The sequence below is a fragment of the Parasteatoda tepidariorum genome, chromosome 3 (assembly GCF_982258835.1).
Source record: "Parasteatoda tepidariorum strain Cologne lab strain chromosome 3, Ptep-v5.0, whole genome shotgun sequence".
In the NCBI taxonomy this organism is placed as follows: domain Eukaryota; kingdom Metazoa; phylum Arthropoda; class Arachnida; order Araneae; family Theridiidae; genus Parasteatoda; species Parasteatoda tepidariorum.
In genome coordinates this window covers 24,110,314-24,126,595 of record NC_141757.1, presented here as the reverse complement: position 1 = coordinate 24,126,595, position 16,282 = coordinate 24,110,314, and the positions used below count along the sequence as shown (strand labels likewise).

Here is a 16,282-nt window from a genome sequence, read left to right as displayed (position 1 = left end):
AATCACTTTTTGATAATTTTATGGTCATGAATTTGATTTGGGGGAAATAAAGGGAGAATTATTTTTGCTGTTAAGATGATAGAGAAGTGAAAAGTTCTGCAACGAGAAAGTTTTCAAGGTGTTGTCCTCTTCAACTGTAAAAAAATTATTAGAAATAATCATCTTTTTAGTTCATTTCCTTTAGAATCTTTTAAATTATTTTCTACATATTCTATCTTGCAGCCCACATTTTCTCCCCTTAAGAATGCTGAAAAAATTCTTTGAATCAGGTCTTCCCTCTCTGATCTCTCCCTGATCTACTTTTAATCAAACCGTTTGATAAATATTTTTATTTCTTAAGGGTGTTTAAGGGAGGAAAAGTGGCCTGCAAACTAGAATATGTAGAAAAAAGCTCAGAAGCGCTGTTTAAAGAAACTCAAAGAATTTTCTTCAAAAATTTTTTTGCAGTTATAAGGTGTGAAATGTGTCAAAATCCCCCACTTTTTTTCTAATTGTTCCCGTTTTTTGGATGTTTTCACTTCTCTAACCTCTTGTAAAAGGTTTAATAATAAAAATAATTACTTTCTTCAATCTAATTCAAAGCAATCAACCAAAAGCTATGAAGTGGTTTTACAGCTTCCAAACTCTTTGCATACCCTCCAACTGCTACGGAATTTCCGTAGTTTCAGAAATCTTCTTTTCAGACGGTAGCAAAATTAATGTCATAATATTTTTAAAAAATTAATTTTAGCGCAACTTGTCCACTATTACTTATAAAAGTGCAGGCCATATGGCTAGATTCTTAAGTTATGATAAAAGTTTTATGAGATATCCATTTGCTTTAAAAACTTCTACTTTGGTTCGCTACCACTAGAAAGAATTATTTTCAAAATCCTCATAAGTTGGAGGGTATGTCTTTGCATACTATTCTATTTTATTATTTTGAGTAGGAGTAAATGCTACTGAAACTGAATAATGAAGAGTGTACGAATTTGAGAGCAAGTATAGAAAGAAATTTTTATAAATGTTATCTGTCCTCGCCTGTATTAATTTTGATAAAAGACAAAAGCTTATACTTAATTTTGCCTCTTTTGTTGGGAATATAACTGTAATACTTTTCACTGTGTCTCAGAATGGTTTGCTTAAAACTGTATGAGTATTCCCTATAAAAGACTATTCTAGGTAATTTAAATAATGAATAAGCAATCTTTAATTTTGATAGGTATTTCGATTATAGAGGAGTTTGTAAGTTTAATTACATGATTTGTGACAGAAGCATGTTAAATTGTTTTTTCTTCTTTTTCTTAATGAAAGCTTTGTATGATTACCCTTTTGTTATGACAGAACGTGTACATTTCATTATCTATTTTTCTAGGTGCATTTTATTTCTATGATTCATTAGCTGTTATTGGGTTTGTTTGGCTGTTTCTCATGCTTCCGGAAACAAAAGGTGTTTCTCTGGAAGACGTTGAGGGACTCTTCAATCATCCATGGTGGAAGGATGCAACTACCAGTACAGAGAAGAAAACAGTGCAGTATGTACATATTCGTGGTATCAATCGTGCATTTGCTGCAGAAGATTCTGATGAAGATAGTTGATTTGTTATTTGTATTTCTTTCTTGCTTTTGTCTGTTGCATTGATGACATGGTTAGAATTCCAACCTTGATATTCCAGTTCCTACCTTAAACCAAATGATCTCTATCATTGTTAATCCTGATCTATCTGAAAAATCCAAACTCATCTTAAAAATATTTAACATACCGAATGTTCTGCAATCACTGCTTTGAATATATGACGTGTTCCTTAATGGCCACCCTTAATATATATTTTTTGTATCCATGTCAAAAATAAAGTGGGAAAAGTATACACATTAGAGAACACAAATTAATGTTTAAGCAACTAAGAAAACAAGAACTACATGAAGTTATGAGAAATCGATACAGAGGCAGAGCCAGGCTTAAAAATCTAATCAGTTTGTCGAAACATGAAGAGGTTTCTAATAATACCCTTTTTACTAATGTCTGTTTTTCTGGCAATCGTGGAGCTTTTGTTGTTTTTAGTCACATCTTCCATACTAATTTAAATTTTGATATTTTTTTTTGTCATTATGATCATTACAGAATACCCTGTACAAGTTTTAGAATCCTTGTCAAAAATGAACTAAAAGGAATATATGCATTAATAGTTGTAAATTAATATTGAATGAGGAAAAAGCGAAAACACTCTGAAAATCTCTCAAATCGCTGTTGAGAAGCCTGTTATTAAAACCTGTTAGGTTAATGGAAAGATACAGATTGTAGTTGAAAGATGATCATTAGAAACGCCTTCAAATTTCTTTTGGTTTTTATATTTACACATCAATATACTCTTAAAGTAATTTGTAAAGTTTTTTTTTTATTTTAAGGTATTTTGACTTCCAATGTCATACTTTTTTTAAACTAGAATTCTAAAATTTTACGTCAAAGACAGTGATTGTAGTAACAGCTGTATTTAACTGAGAATCTTTGCTTTTAAATAATGAACTATATTTCTATTAAGAACACAAAATTGTCAGGAATTAAAAAGATGTTTCTGCCTAAATATCTAAACCCGAAATAATTGAAAATCAGTTTATATTACTGTGAAACCTCTCTAGAGCGACCACTCTCTATTCCACGGTAAAATGGTCGTTAGTGGAGGCTGGTTGTTCTTAGGGGTTACCTCCATTGACTTCAAAATGTTATGGAAGAAACATGAATTTTGGCAACGATTTCAATTTTAGTCAGTGTCATTTTCTTGGTGCGAAAATGCCACTTGAAATGCCACATCATGAAAAACTGATCTCATTACCACTTGGTAATTTTGTGTAAAAACCAAAAATTTCTTTCAATTTTTTTCTGAAAATTATGCAAAAATATTTGTGTACGTCTACATAATTGTTTCGTGTTTTCATGATAAAATTTTTTATTTCCAATATTATTTCAAAAATCAAAAGGAAATTACTTTCAATTTTTTTTTGTTGCTTTCTATGATGTATTGCTGTTTGTTTGTGTTTCGTCTGTGTTTTTGTTGCTGTGTGTTCAAGCTTTTTACTTGTACTAATTTTCAACTCTTCATAAACTCTAGTCTTTAGATCTTTTTATTTTGGTTATCATAATATACTATAAGTGTTTAAATAGGAGTTAACTTTTCTATAGATAATTTTTTACTCTTTGAGAAATATGCACTTTATACCTGTTAAAAAAAAAAAACATTTTTTTTCTATTAAACTTTTTCTTAATATTTACAATTTTTATTTTAAATTACTCTTTTTAATAAGTCTGTGTTAATCTGCAGCATTAAAAAAGTTTTTTCTCACAATGTCCGAAACAATGGTATTTTTGTAATAGTTTAAGTCTAATAAGAAATGTTAAAAATTGAAATCACTAATTTTTATAGTCTGTCTGTAAATTTTAAAATAATTATTATAAAAATTTCAAAACCTGTAAATACTTTAGAATCCAAATTCTAATGTTAAGATAATTGCCTATATATACCTATAATCTTAAATTAATTTTTACAGTTAATGTGAAAACTAAAGATAGTCTTTTATTAATTTTATTCGTAATTTTTCTTAATACTACATAAACTTCCAAATTAAGAATTTCAGCCAGTTTTTAAAATTTTAAAAATATTGATTTTCTGTCATAAATGCAAACAAAAAGAAAAAACATAACAAAAAACAAGCATTCTATAACAAATATAACGACCAACAAATGTTTTTGTTTGATAAAGTATAATTGCAGTTACGCTATTGTTATTAAATGAAATATTACTGTAAGTGTAACACTGTTGTTATTACAGAAATTTTACTTCTAGTTTGAATTTCTGATCATTGAATTATTCATTTAAATGTGTATCTTTTTTATTTTTTTCAGAAAACACAAATATGAATATCTAGTTTTTAAGAATCTTAATTATACACAGACTGTATTAAAAATACAAAGTTTTTCATTATTAAAAGCGCTAAAAAATTTTATGCGCTGTTAAAACAATTTATCACTATTTACATTTTTTAGTTTTAGATATATATTTTTAATATTCTTTTTCTTTACAGAGATTAATTCATCGCCTTCGCTATCTTGAATAGACATGGTTAGTGTATTTTTTTATAATTACAAATTTCAAGTATGAACTATTTTATTAGTCTTTGCATAATTGTGCTTTCGAAAAATACTTGTAACTTAAAATATTTTCCGCTAAAGTATTTTGTTAGTCACTGTTAGCAACCACTAAAAAAATATAATTAAAAAATTCCATCAATATTTTTAAAAAATAACTTTCGATTTTGTGATATTTTTCTTTTTTTAATTTATGTGTATGTTTTTTTACTAACGTGTATGTGTGCATTTAACTGCATATACATGTTACTAATGCACATTGTTTTTGCAATTTACTAATGTACACAAGTGTGACATTATTTGCTTATGTGATGCTCTACCTTTTAGATAATGTTTATTTGGTTCATATGTTAAGACTGATGAGTTTATATATTTTATATGAGTTTATATATTTTGAATAGTGATTGTTTATGCACAATTTTTTTAATTTTTTTTTATGTGTTGAATAAATTTGTGTATATGTGTGAAAACAATCTTTTTTTTATTTTTTAACCAAACTAATGAATTGTGCTTATTTCTTGCTTTGTCTGTCCAAATAAATAATCATTTATATTTGTTATCTTGCAATGTAGATGTTTATTGTCAATATTTGTAGCTTTGAAGTGTTGTAAAAATGTGTGAATGTCCAATTTGCTTTTGTTTTTCTGTTATTGTTTAACTTTCCTGTTTCTCGAACAATACTACAATCAGATACGGAATGTGTGGCTTAAAATTGATATTTTTTTTAAACTTTTTAATAATTTCAATATTTTATTTGGTAAAAGATGTATTATTTTTTTTTCTAATTTCACAATATACCTGTTGTGTTAAAATTTTATTGCTGAAAATTTGTCTGAATATAATTAAACATTATTTTTAGCCATGAGGTTATGTGCCGATGTCAAGTGCCAGTCAAATTCGCATTTGACTGTCAGTTTTGATTTAATTTTAATAATATTTTTAGATAATAGTTTAAAGTAGTTAGGTAGTTTGTAGTGAAATGATATTTCAAAGTGCTTTGTTTTTAAAGATTTGCAGAAAATAATAAGTCGTATATATTTGTAGTGTTTGTAGTATAAATGTGTCTCTAGTTGCTTTTTTCTTTCTTCCTTTAAATTATATCCTGTTGTATAGTTTCCTTCCTGATAAAATAATTTGGTTAAAAAAAAATTTATAGTAGATATAACACTTTCCCTTTTCACTTAATTGTGTAAGTAAGTTTCCTTAATTGTGTAAGTAAGTAAGTACTTTCCCTTTTTAGCTTTTTCTTTTTAGGGTTTTTTTCTTAAAAATTTCAATGTAAGATTATTTTTTTTTAGATTTGTAGCTTGCACTCAAAAATTTTTGCAGGAATAGATTTTTTTTTTCTTTTTGTATCCCTAATATGGAAATTTTTTTTTGTGCTTTTTTAGATTGTTAGTGGCTGATATCCATTACTTATTTTTCTCAAGATTTTAAAAAAAAATATCAGACCATTTCTGTTATTTTGATCTTATATTTATTATTTGTTTTTGTAAAATAAGTGTGAAAATTACAACTGTTCGTCTTATTGATTAAGTATATTCTATTGCAAATAATTTGAAATTTTTAGTCAGATTTTTTTTTTTTCATTTCAAAATAAGTTTTTGAAAATTACGTCCTAGGTTTAACAAATGGATTAAGGAGCATAAGCAAAAAACATGAATTGCTATTATGAAACAAAATATCGTATTTTTTTAAAAATTCTTGATGCTAAATTTTACATTTTTATCCAGTTTTTAATATTTTTAAAGAATTGAAGATTTTTTAATTGGTGAAAATGTAAGGTAGTTATAAGATTTAAAATGTAAATAGCATTAAATTTTAACATTTTATAATGGTTGAAAAAAATTAAATGTTGTAATTTTTTATTTATACTTTATTGACATATTTATCATTGATGAGGAATAATTCTAATTTGAAAGTCACTTTCTTCAATCAGTTTTTTTTCTACTATAAGTTAAATGAAAATTGCTTTATTTTGATTTTTTTATACTTAAATATTCTCAATTAATTTGTTTTCAAAATTTTATTTTTCAACGCTTTCTTTGCATGCATGGTTCGCTGTTATGGATGGTTAACAGAGAGTAAACAATGCGTTACCAAAAATTTAAAAAAACTTAGTAAACTTCATGCATTCATTTCATTCATAATGCATATGCAAGTGCAAGGTGTGAACAGGCTCAAGATTCTTGGAAGCTTTATTATTGTATATTAAGTTTTAATTCAATATTATCAGTCAAATTTTTTTTCATGTTCCCAATTAATGAGGGCACTAAATTTTGAATTCAACTGAAAATATTTGAAAAATCAATAAATAAAATGAATAATATGTGCTATCTTTTGCGCTTTTTTAAGCATAAAATTATTTATTTATGATTATTTTTTTGATTCGTTTCATTCTAAATATTGAGGATAAAAAAAAAAAAACTACATAACGAAAAAACTCTGTAAAAAAATTAATAAAACTCTTAAAAGTCAGCATGATTGCATAAATTCTTTTCTTTTGCATGAAAATGAAATAGAAATGGTAACCTTGTAATCTCCTTTCATTTTCGTAACTAATGCGTAATTTACTTTGTTAATGAATTAATTAACAGAGGCTTAATTAATTAATTCAATTTCGTAATTAACTTTGTACTGTCAACCATCCATAGATTTAAATATTTTTTTAATTATATATTTTTTTTCTGTATTCTTAACAGTTTTTTCACTTTGTTTATGTTTTACTTCTTATTTACATCAGGGGTGATTGTATTTCGGGTTTTTCGTATCGTCAAAAACTAACAGTAAGGCATAAATCAATCTAGTATGGTAATTTTCTCGCAAATTTTGTAATTCCGCGTATCTCAAGGCCGTCGTTTCGCGGACTTCCTCGAATTAAAATTTTTGATTGTCGAACACAGAGTTCCACAATCTGAAATTTAAAACTTTCGCTACATCGCGTTAAAGACACATATTCATAAATGTTAATTTTCAGCCAATATTATTCTTTAGAATTGTCGGATTTGTGACATTTTTAGCACTTGAAACTACACCTGATTTTAAAGGTACACATTTTAAATTGTATTCACGCAATTTAAAAATCGTACGTGGCGATCCGTATTCACATGATTTAAAAATCCAATTTCTTGATTTTTATTTAAACTGTTTTAAAATCAGTATCGTGATTGGTATTCACGTGAGTTTAAAATCAAATGCCGTTATTAGTGTTCAAGCAGTGTCAAAAGATCGGTTATCGTATTTACACCCGATTTAAAAGTTACGAATTGCAATTCCTATTCTCGCGATCTAAAAAGTATGCGTTACGATTCGTATTTATGTTATTTAAAAATCCAATATAGTGGTTTGTAATTTCGCATTCTTAAAATCCAATGTCTCGATTCTTGCAAGAACTAAGTTTTTCTTAAATTAGTTACTAAAAGGTGTTATTTTTTTTCTTTTAAAGGTAATTTAATTATAAACCTTAGTTTAAAAAAATTATATTAAATGTTAACAATATGAATTAATATTGTGATTTCGAGTTTTTACACATAAAAGTTTCAGGGTTTTTTACTTTGTGTTACAATCACCGCTGTTACATCTTTGTCTTTAGTTTGTTATGTTAAGCAAATATTTTCTTATTTTTCTTTTTCTTATTTGTGTGCAGATTACAAACTGTATCCATTACTTCAACATCTGAATATGTGGCTGAGAAAAGTACTTAATCAAACCATACAGTGGCTGTCTCTAGAAAAAGCAGTGAAATGATTTATGTAAACAAAATCTGACATAGAATTTAGTCTAGACAGTCAGAATCAGACAAATAATGATTTTGACAATCCTTATTTATTTATTTGTTTTCACTAACAACATCTAGAGTTTTGGCTCTCTTGTTGAATTATCATCCTTTTGAAATTTCACTAATCATAAGTTCATCAAGGCAACTCTATTTCATTAATCATTAGTTAATATGTATATCATATATGTATATTGATCATAACATTTATTCTTTATTAAACAATGAAAACATAGTTCGGTTTACTATGTGCTTATGATCTCTTGACAAAGTCTGAAAAATAGCTAACCAAAATAAAAAAGTTTGTCTTTTTAACAACAACAATATTATTTAAAGTTTGTAAGATTTTATATGAATAATAAAACTTAAAGAATGTAATGAAAAATATGATGAATTTAGGCATAATGAAGTTTTTATATTAAATGATGTACAAACTTACAAAAATAAATTCAAATAGATGGCTTTTTTTAATAATTTTTGTCATTTTTCAAATTATAAAACAAGATTTATGTTTAAGTTTTTCTTAAAAATGTTAATGCTATTTTAATAATGATCTTTTTAAAAAAATCGAAAATACTTGGAAACTAAACAAAAATGCAAATTTTTTGCCGATAGTTTTGTAATCTTTTTTTTTTTAAAAGAAAATAATAAAAATAGAGAGACTTAACTTTTAGCACTATGTATTTAAATTCAAACAGTTCTATTGCAGTTAATGTATATTTAATCCCTGCAATTCTATTGTGACCAATTCTGCAACAGGATTAGAAAGCAATATTGCTTCAAAAATTTTTAAAAATATCACAATTTTATAAATATGTCTTCAATATCTTGTAAAATTCTCTGAAATTTCTAATAATCATGTTCTTTCTTTAATCTAGACTTAACTAATAGAACTATGTTTAAAATTTAATTAAATTTTGTAAATTGTTAATTACATAAATTTTTTTGGTAAAGTTGATTTTAATTAATTTATATCAGTTAAATGCTAAATTTTTGCCCTGATAAAGTATATAACTACTTCAATTCTATTGTGATAAGCTGGATATAGAAAAGTAATATTGTAATAAGATGAAAAAGTAATATTTCTGCAAAAAATTATTTTTAAAAAATTGTCTAAACTTTAGAAATATATCTTCACATTCTTATTCACATATATTAGTCAAATACTAAACATATTATCTATACTTTTAAACATATTATCTATACTTTTGAACATATTATATTAGTTAAATGCTAAATTTTTGCGCTGATTAAATGTATTTAACTACTGCAATTCTATTGTGATAAGCTGGATATAAAAAAAGTAATATTTCTGCAAAAAATTATTTTTACAAAAATTATCTCAATTTTAGAAATTTATCTTCACATTCTTGTAAAACTCACTAATTTTTATGATAATTTATATTAAGAAATTTATATGAATCAAGTGCTAAAATTTTAATGCTATCAAAGTATATCTAATTGCTGTAGTTATATTGTGATAAACAGACAAGCAAACTAATAGTATACATATCATGAAAATGCATAGTTTTGATACTTTTTGCTCTTTCTCTATAATTAGCTTTTTTAAATTTCAAATGGAAACCAATTTCTAGAAGATATTTTGGAAGTCACAAATCAGTCGTATTTTTATCAGTGTCAAATCAATTTTGTATTGAATTAGATATTGTGTATGCGGCAGTTTTAAATCAAAACATAAGAGAGGCATAATTAAAATTGTGATGGCTTTAAAGAATTATATATTGTGTAATGTTGAAAAAATTTTTAAACTTACGGACATTAATCAAAATAATTGACATTATTCATTTGTTTTGTATATTATTTGTACATATTCATATTGATATCTCAGTCAGAGTATTTAATGTGAAACATAAATCCATACTTCAAATCATATATTACATATTTATTGCAGTTTCCAAATTAATTGATTTAATGTTGACTGTTATCTGATGTTGCTTTTTTGATTATTTTTTATTATACACAAATGACTGTGATTGCTATTAAACCAAAAAGATCTTAACTTATTTCAAAATTGTAGCTTTATTTACTGAAGAAATTATTTTATGTATATTTTTTTCTTATGAAGAAACTTATTTTCGTTATGTTTTTATAAAGAATTTATTTTAACAAATGTACAAATTCCTAGAAAAATTCTGGTTGTTAATTTCAAAACTTAAAAAGCTAAAATAATTAAAATTTCTATTATTGCACTATAATTAAGTACACATTATTTTTTTAAAAAGAATCTGAATAAGGATTTATTGGCTAATAAAAGTTTTAATAATTTTTGAGTAAATAAAGAAATCTTACTTTATGTTTTGTGTGAAATTTAGCTTACTTTTATAATTGATATACTTTCACACTTAGTGGAATTGAACTTATTTTTTAATAGAGTAAATAGGATCATCATATTCTGAATACTCCAGCGATGTAATTATTCTGCTTTATTTGCTCAAATCGTAAAGAGTCAAAATTTACGTAAACGTAAATTTTAAATTTTTATGTTAACACCAGAATTTGTCTTTTCATGCCATAAATTTCATTCAGTTAAAGAATCTTCATCTCCTCGTATGACTTTAATTATGTTGCTTATACTTTACCAACTTTCTACTTTAATGCACTATTAGTGAGGATCTTGCAGAATAAAACGGGGATCCCTAACCCTATGGCTGCGGGCACCATGATGCCCATCCTTTGTTTTAACATGTGTTCAGAGCTGTGCGACCATGATAAAAAATATGTTTTAAAAATATAAGTACCAACTGTAATTTCACTTTGAAAAAATTAAATGGTTCCCGCTATCCAACCAGTACTCTAGAATTTGCTCCTGAGTACAAAGAGGGTAGCGACCCCTGATCTAGGACAATAACAGTGTAAAACAATCAATCTCTTAGCATACAATCATTTTGTGTGCCCATATATATTCCATGTACCTCACAGTTTTCAATGATCTTTGTGATAGGAACAAATATTTCTATTGTTTTTGTTAGAAAAAGTCTCTGAAATATATTATTTTCTTTTCTGCCTGCCAAATATAGTTGAGTGTTTGAAGGAATTTTGTTACCGTGAAGAATTAATGAACAAAGTTATCAGTTTTCTGATGTAATTCACTATTTATCTAAGATGGAATTGAACTACACCTACTTCTTTCTTTTCAATTGATGATCAAATTATTTTTTAAGGCTTCTTCGTATTGAATTGTGCCATTTTACTTAGATTTTCATATTTTCAAAACTATGTTAAAATAAGTATTTGATTGCATTTTATGCAAGTAGGAAACAATTTTTGTTTGATTTATATTTCAATTTATATTAAACATGAATGATCAATTACATTTATTAATATAAAATCCTACTAAATCTTTTCAAAATATTTATAGGATATAGAATTTATCCCTTTTTATGCTTATAAAGTTTTTCCTTCATATAATGGAATTTTAATATGGCATTTAAGTTTCTCACAAATGAAAAATCAAGTACTCTATATGCACAATTTTGCTTCTTTGGTTAATGATTATTCTGTTTGAAATATAGTATACGGTTTAAATATTGATTATGTAACCGTTTCATGATATATGTAGGTTATTATTGAATGTTTGTTTTTTCAACATTTAAAAATAGCTCCTGTTAAATGTATTGAGGAGGTATAATTATTTTAATCTAGAATGTTTTATATTTAAAATGATTTAATACCTATAAGGCAATGTATTTGTTTGTATTTTCTCCTTTATGCATAAATTTAAACAATTTATTTAATATTGTTTTCAAAATACAGGTGACCAGGAAGAAGTGTTTCAAATATAAAATGAAGCAAGAAAATAGGTGAATAAAAATATATTCCAATTTTTAAAAAAATATGTATTCTACATTTATGAAATCATGAGTGCAGAATGTTTGCCATTACGTGAAATGGCGTGATAGGAACAAAATATTGTATTGCTGACTCCAGGGCTTGCACATTAATTGACACATAATATTTCTCTTTAAATTACACATTTAAGCTGAGAAACAGTTTTGGGGTTTTTCTAATACACTTTTTCTTTAAAACTTCTCCCACAAAAAAAATTGCTTGGATTGAAGTCAGGAGAATAATGTGGCCGATTAATGTCTATTCCTCAGTGATCCGGATAGCCCAGAATAATTGCATGATTCGGAAAGTGATAAAAAGTACACGAAAAAGGAAGCATCTGCGAAACAGGTCCAGTTGTTAGTATTTTTATTCCTAAATTTTTAACGATTTATGTACAGTGGTTTTGGAGATATTAGTTCTTTATTGAGGCGCTTTTTTCTGGTCACCCTGTGTATAGGAAATGCTTTCATACAACGATAACATTAAACTATATCATCGAACTATCAACGATTACTTCAATTTTTTTTTCAAGTTATACTTGAAATTATATTGTCTCTCTGCTTTCCGTTTTGTACATGGGAAAGAAATTCAATAATTATCCATGGGTTAAAATTTTTATGTAATTAATTTATAATTTTTTCATTTGTTATTTGACAATAAATTCATTTGATAATACAGGGTGTCTACAATTTAAGTTAGTATTGGTGAGGAGAAAAAACTAAGCCAAAGAATTTCATGAAAATTGGGCACTGACACGAAAAACTAATAGCAACTTTGTCTCGAAAAATTTCGTAACTGCTTGTGTAGTTTGTTTCAGATTGCTTTGATAACTTAGTTGATACTTGCTATTTAGTCTAGCTTAAAATATATCATGCTTTACTCTTTTCAAAATGATGTTTTAAAAGTATAGTAAACAACATATACATCTTATGAAATCTTTGATTTTGATTTCTATATAGTATTTCAAAACTACTTGGAAAGCATATTTGGAACAATAATTTATTGAATTTCCCTGTATTCTTTGCTATAAATTACAGAATTAAGAGACACATCAGTTTTAAGTTCTTTATTTTGATGCAAAATCTTAATATCTATAAACAAAGAAAAATTTCACTCTTGCGTTAAAAAGTACCATTAAAACCATAATATATAGCTCTATTAATGCTATTTTTTAAATTAATGATCATAATTAAAACGAAAATATTGAACCTTCTGTATCCATAGACTCTTCGCTTTTCGCCTTTTATTTCTAAATTTAAAAAGCATATTAGATTCTCTTTTCATTCTTTTAAAAGCGGACTCGCTTGATATTTCACTTCTTTAAAACCAACACCAAAAAAAAAAAAAAAAAAAAATTGTTTGGTGACAATCAATAACATATAAAATCCAACAATAGCTTGTTTACCAAACATGTTCAGTATTATCTTAACTGTTGTCTGCAACATTCCGGCATCAAATTATCTCTTGTCCAATTGTTGATAAATTTTAAGCACATGACATTTCTTAGACAGATATGATGAGAGAGCAGTAGATAAAAGTTTTAGTCATCCTCGCATCAAGAAATATTCATGTTTGAGAATTTTTGAAGGCCAAGCTGTAAGAAAGTGATGACTAATAATTGCCATCCAGTTGCAATTTCTGGAACTTTTTTTTTTATTCGTTAGATAAATTCCCCAGCATTTTGTTTACCACTACTCAAGTTTTTTTGAAATTCTACTGCATATGAAACAAACTGCTCACTAATATCGACTTTAATTATAAACATCTTGTTTTTTCCCCCAATTCTTTTATGGTATAAAAAGCCTAACCAGATCTAAGTATGTTCTTTCAAATTTTTGACAAAAAATTCAAACTTTTCTAATTTTGTTTCCTTTCCAATTTTCCAACAGTATAGCTCAAAGTATTGAATTTATTTCCTGTGAACTAAAAGTTAAATCATAAGAACAAAGTATATCTTTAATTATGGCCTGTGTCATGTAAATAGTTAAATCTTAATGTTAGAATTTGCTTTTAATACTCGTACATTTCCACATGTGGGAAATATGCATGGCTGCTATAGCCTCCAGCAATAAGTGATGCCGTCTCTCCTACTTATAAGCTTATTCTAAGCCTTACCACCCATCTTAGGGGAAAAAATAGTCTAGTTTGGTATACAACATTCCAAATAGATTATATATTTTAGCTCTATTGAATGATATAATGTATTTTGCTGTAGGTTGTCAAGCATATGATTATTTCACTATAAGTCATATATCTTATTCTGTAACTGCTTTTAATTCCATTTTAAGTCCCATTTACAAAGCATGGTCAAAAAAGTTTGGTAAATGTTAAAATATCTAAGGAGAAACTAAGCCTCTAAAAGTTTCTGGAGTTCAGTGCAAATTTATGCCATTTTCATCACTTCAAAACATCTTTTTGCACAAAATTGCAATCACTTCTCCAATTTGTTTAAGAATGGACCTTTTTTTAAAAAATGCTCGAGTTTATCTCAACCTTTAAGTATAAGAAATATATTGTTAAGGTAACAAAATTTTGGTAAAATTTTTGTATCAATAAAAAATTATGATGCCGCATTTAAAAAAAGGAGAGAGCATTAATTCTTATAATTTAATGTAAATTAAATTATTAATTCTATTCATTACAAAAATATAAAATTGTGACTCCTAAAGTTTAACTTTTTTAAAACCTATCCAAACATTTATTCGAGATGCTTCAAAGCATAAAAACAAACAGCATTATTTTTTTTTGTGATTATGGTAGAACACGTTGAATCTAAAAATGTGAGGCGCAGTGCAGGGGGACAACTAATAAACTTTGAGTTTTGCTATCAATTGAACAAGATTAAGATGGAGGCCCATAAAATGTTGATGAATGTGCACAAGACAAAACTAATGAGAAAGAAATGGGTTTACTTAATACTCGAGGAATTATTTCTAGTCTCCTGTTTGTTAACATTCACTTCACACATTTAAAGTTTAGGATCATCGTGTTAACACTCTGTGTTAAATATAGTTTCCTCCAAACACCCATCACTTAGTTCCGCATATTTCAACCAATATTTCATGGTTCTCCCTAACAACTGTAACAATTGATACCAAAATTTATTGTGTTAAACATTAATTCTTAGAGAGACCAAAGCTGATGATACTTAAGGTACTTGTATTGCTTGAAGGTATCTTACTTTGTCTGAATAACCTTCAATCTTGTGTCAATTTATTTAAGGATTACCAGTAGCAACAAAAGTGAATGGAAAATGGCATTGTTGCTATTAGTTACCAGAAAACTCAATCAATCGGACTACTTAAGGACAACTGATTTAGTTCAGCATCATAAGTTGGATTTCTCCATTGAACTGTTTCACATTCGAATCAGTCCTGCTCACAGAAAATAGCATTTAGACCTATATTCTTTTAAGCTTGGGGCAACAATATTAAAGTTTCCGAAGTTATTGTTGTGCTTAACTTTCGGGGACACTTGTACACTTATTGTGCGAAGTTAACTGCACATTTCAAACTCTCATTGTTTTTCAAATGTTGAAACATTCGCCATTTTTTTTTACCATGCTTTGTACAATATATAGGAGCACATCTTGCATGTGTTCGTTTTTATTCAAAGTGTTATTAAATACTTCTTGAAACATTCTATACTTGATAAGTCATTCCTTGTACAATAAATATTTGAATTTTTTTTTTGTTGATTTTTAATGTTGAATAAATACAAAAAGAAATATACTTTGTAGTGTTTATTTATTTTGCACAAATTTTACACTTCACTTAATTGTTGACCAACTTTTACACACAATCATCAATTATGCTTCTTTTGTCACTTGTTTTCTAATAAAAAGGAAAAAAAAATGAAATCGGAGAAATTATAATATTTTTAGACTAAACTAAATTTAGTAAAGTAATAAATGAATAAAGTAATAGCATGAATAACGCTGTTTTTTTCTGGGTTTTTTTTCTGTTGCATAAGTTTTTTTTAGCAGATTTAGATTTTAGCAGATCTTAGACGCTTTCGTATCGCTGATTTCGAATCTGCAATCAGTTTATCCAAGTTTTTTTTTCTTTCTAAAATTATATTTTTAATCTATTTTTATTAAAATGTATAAGTTTAAAAATGTAACAGGGATCGCATAGACGTTGCGACAAACTTCTAAGAAAGTTAGGACACATCATCAGAATTAAGAATTCATAAGAAACAAGGAATGTCGTTATACGCCTCTACTGATTTTTTCCCTGTTATGAACTGTTTCTTCGAGTACTTCTGAACAGGATTTAATAGGGAAGCGCCTCTAGCTTACGACAACTTTCCTGTGCATGGGTTCCTTTGCAATTTTAAACCTGGTGGACTCTATCTCTTACTAGAAGTTTGTTACAACATTTACGGGACCCCCTGTTTTATATATAATGTTTTTAAACTTCTACATTTCGATTAAAAAAAAGAGACGAAAAATGTTATTTGAAAGAAAATTTATAGATTTAGGAGCAAAACTTAATTCCAGTTTGAAACACCCACACCCGAATTAAACAAATCAAGTA

At 26.7% G+C, this 16,282-nt stretch overlaps 1 protein-coding gene across 3 annotated transcripts in view; it reads left to right on the top strand.

Moving 5' to 3' along the window:
- LOC107438289 (proton myo-inositol cotransporter) overlaps positions 1-15,475 on the top strand; it is an 89,441-nt gene extending 73,966 nt beyond the window's left edge. The window contains exons 9-11 of one of the 3 annotated variants that reach the window (XM_021146293.4): positions 1,355-1,514; positions 4,057-4,094; positions 7,767-15,475. In XM_021146293.4, the coding sequence (XP_021001952.1) occupies positions 1,355-1,514; positions 4,057-4,063 (167 nt within the window). In that variant the 3' untranslated portion in view covers positions 4,064-4,094; positions 7,767-15,475. Of the gene's footprint in view, positions 1-1,354; positions 2,269-4,056; positions 4,095-7,766 lie in introns of those variants that run through there. The other 2 variants (XM_021146292.4, XM_021146291.4) reach the window with 2 other exon arrangements.
- The last annotated feature ends 807 nt before the right edge of the window (positions 15,476-16,282 follow it).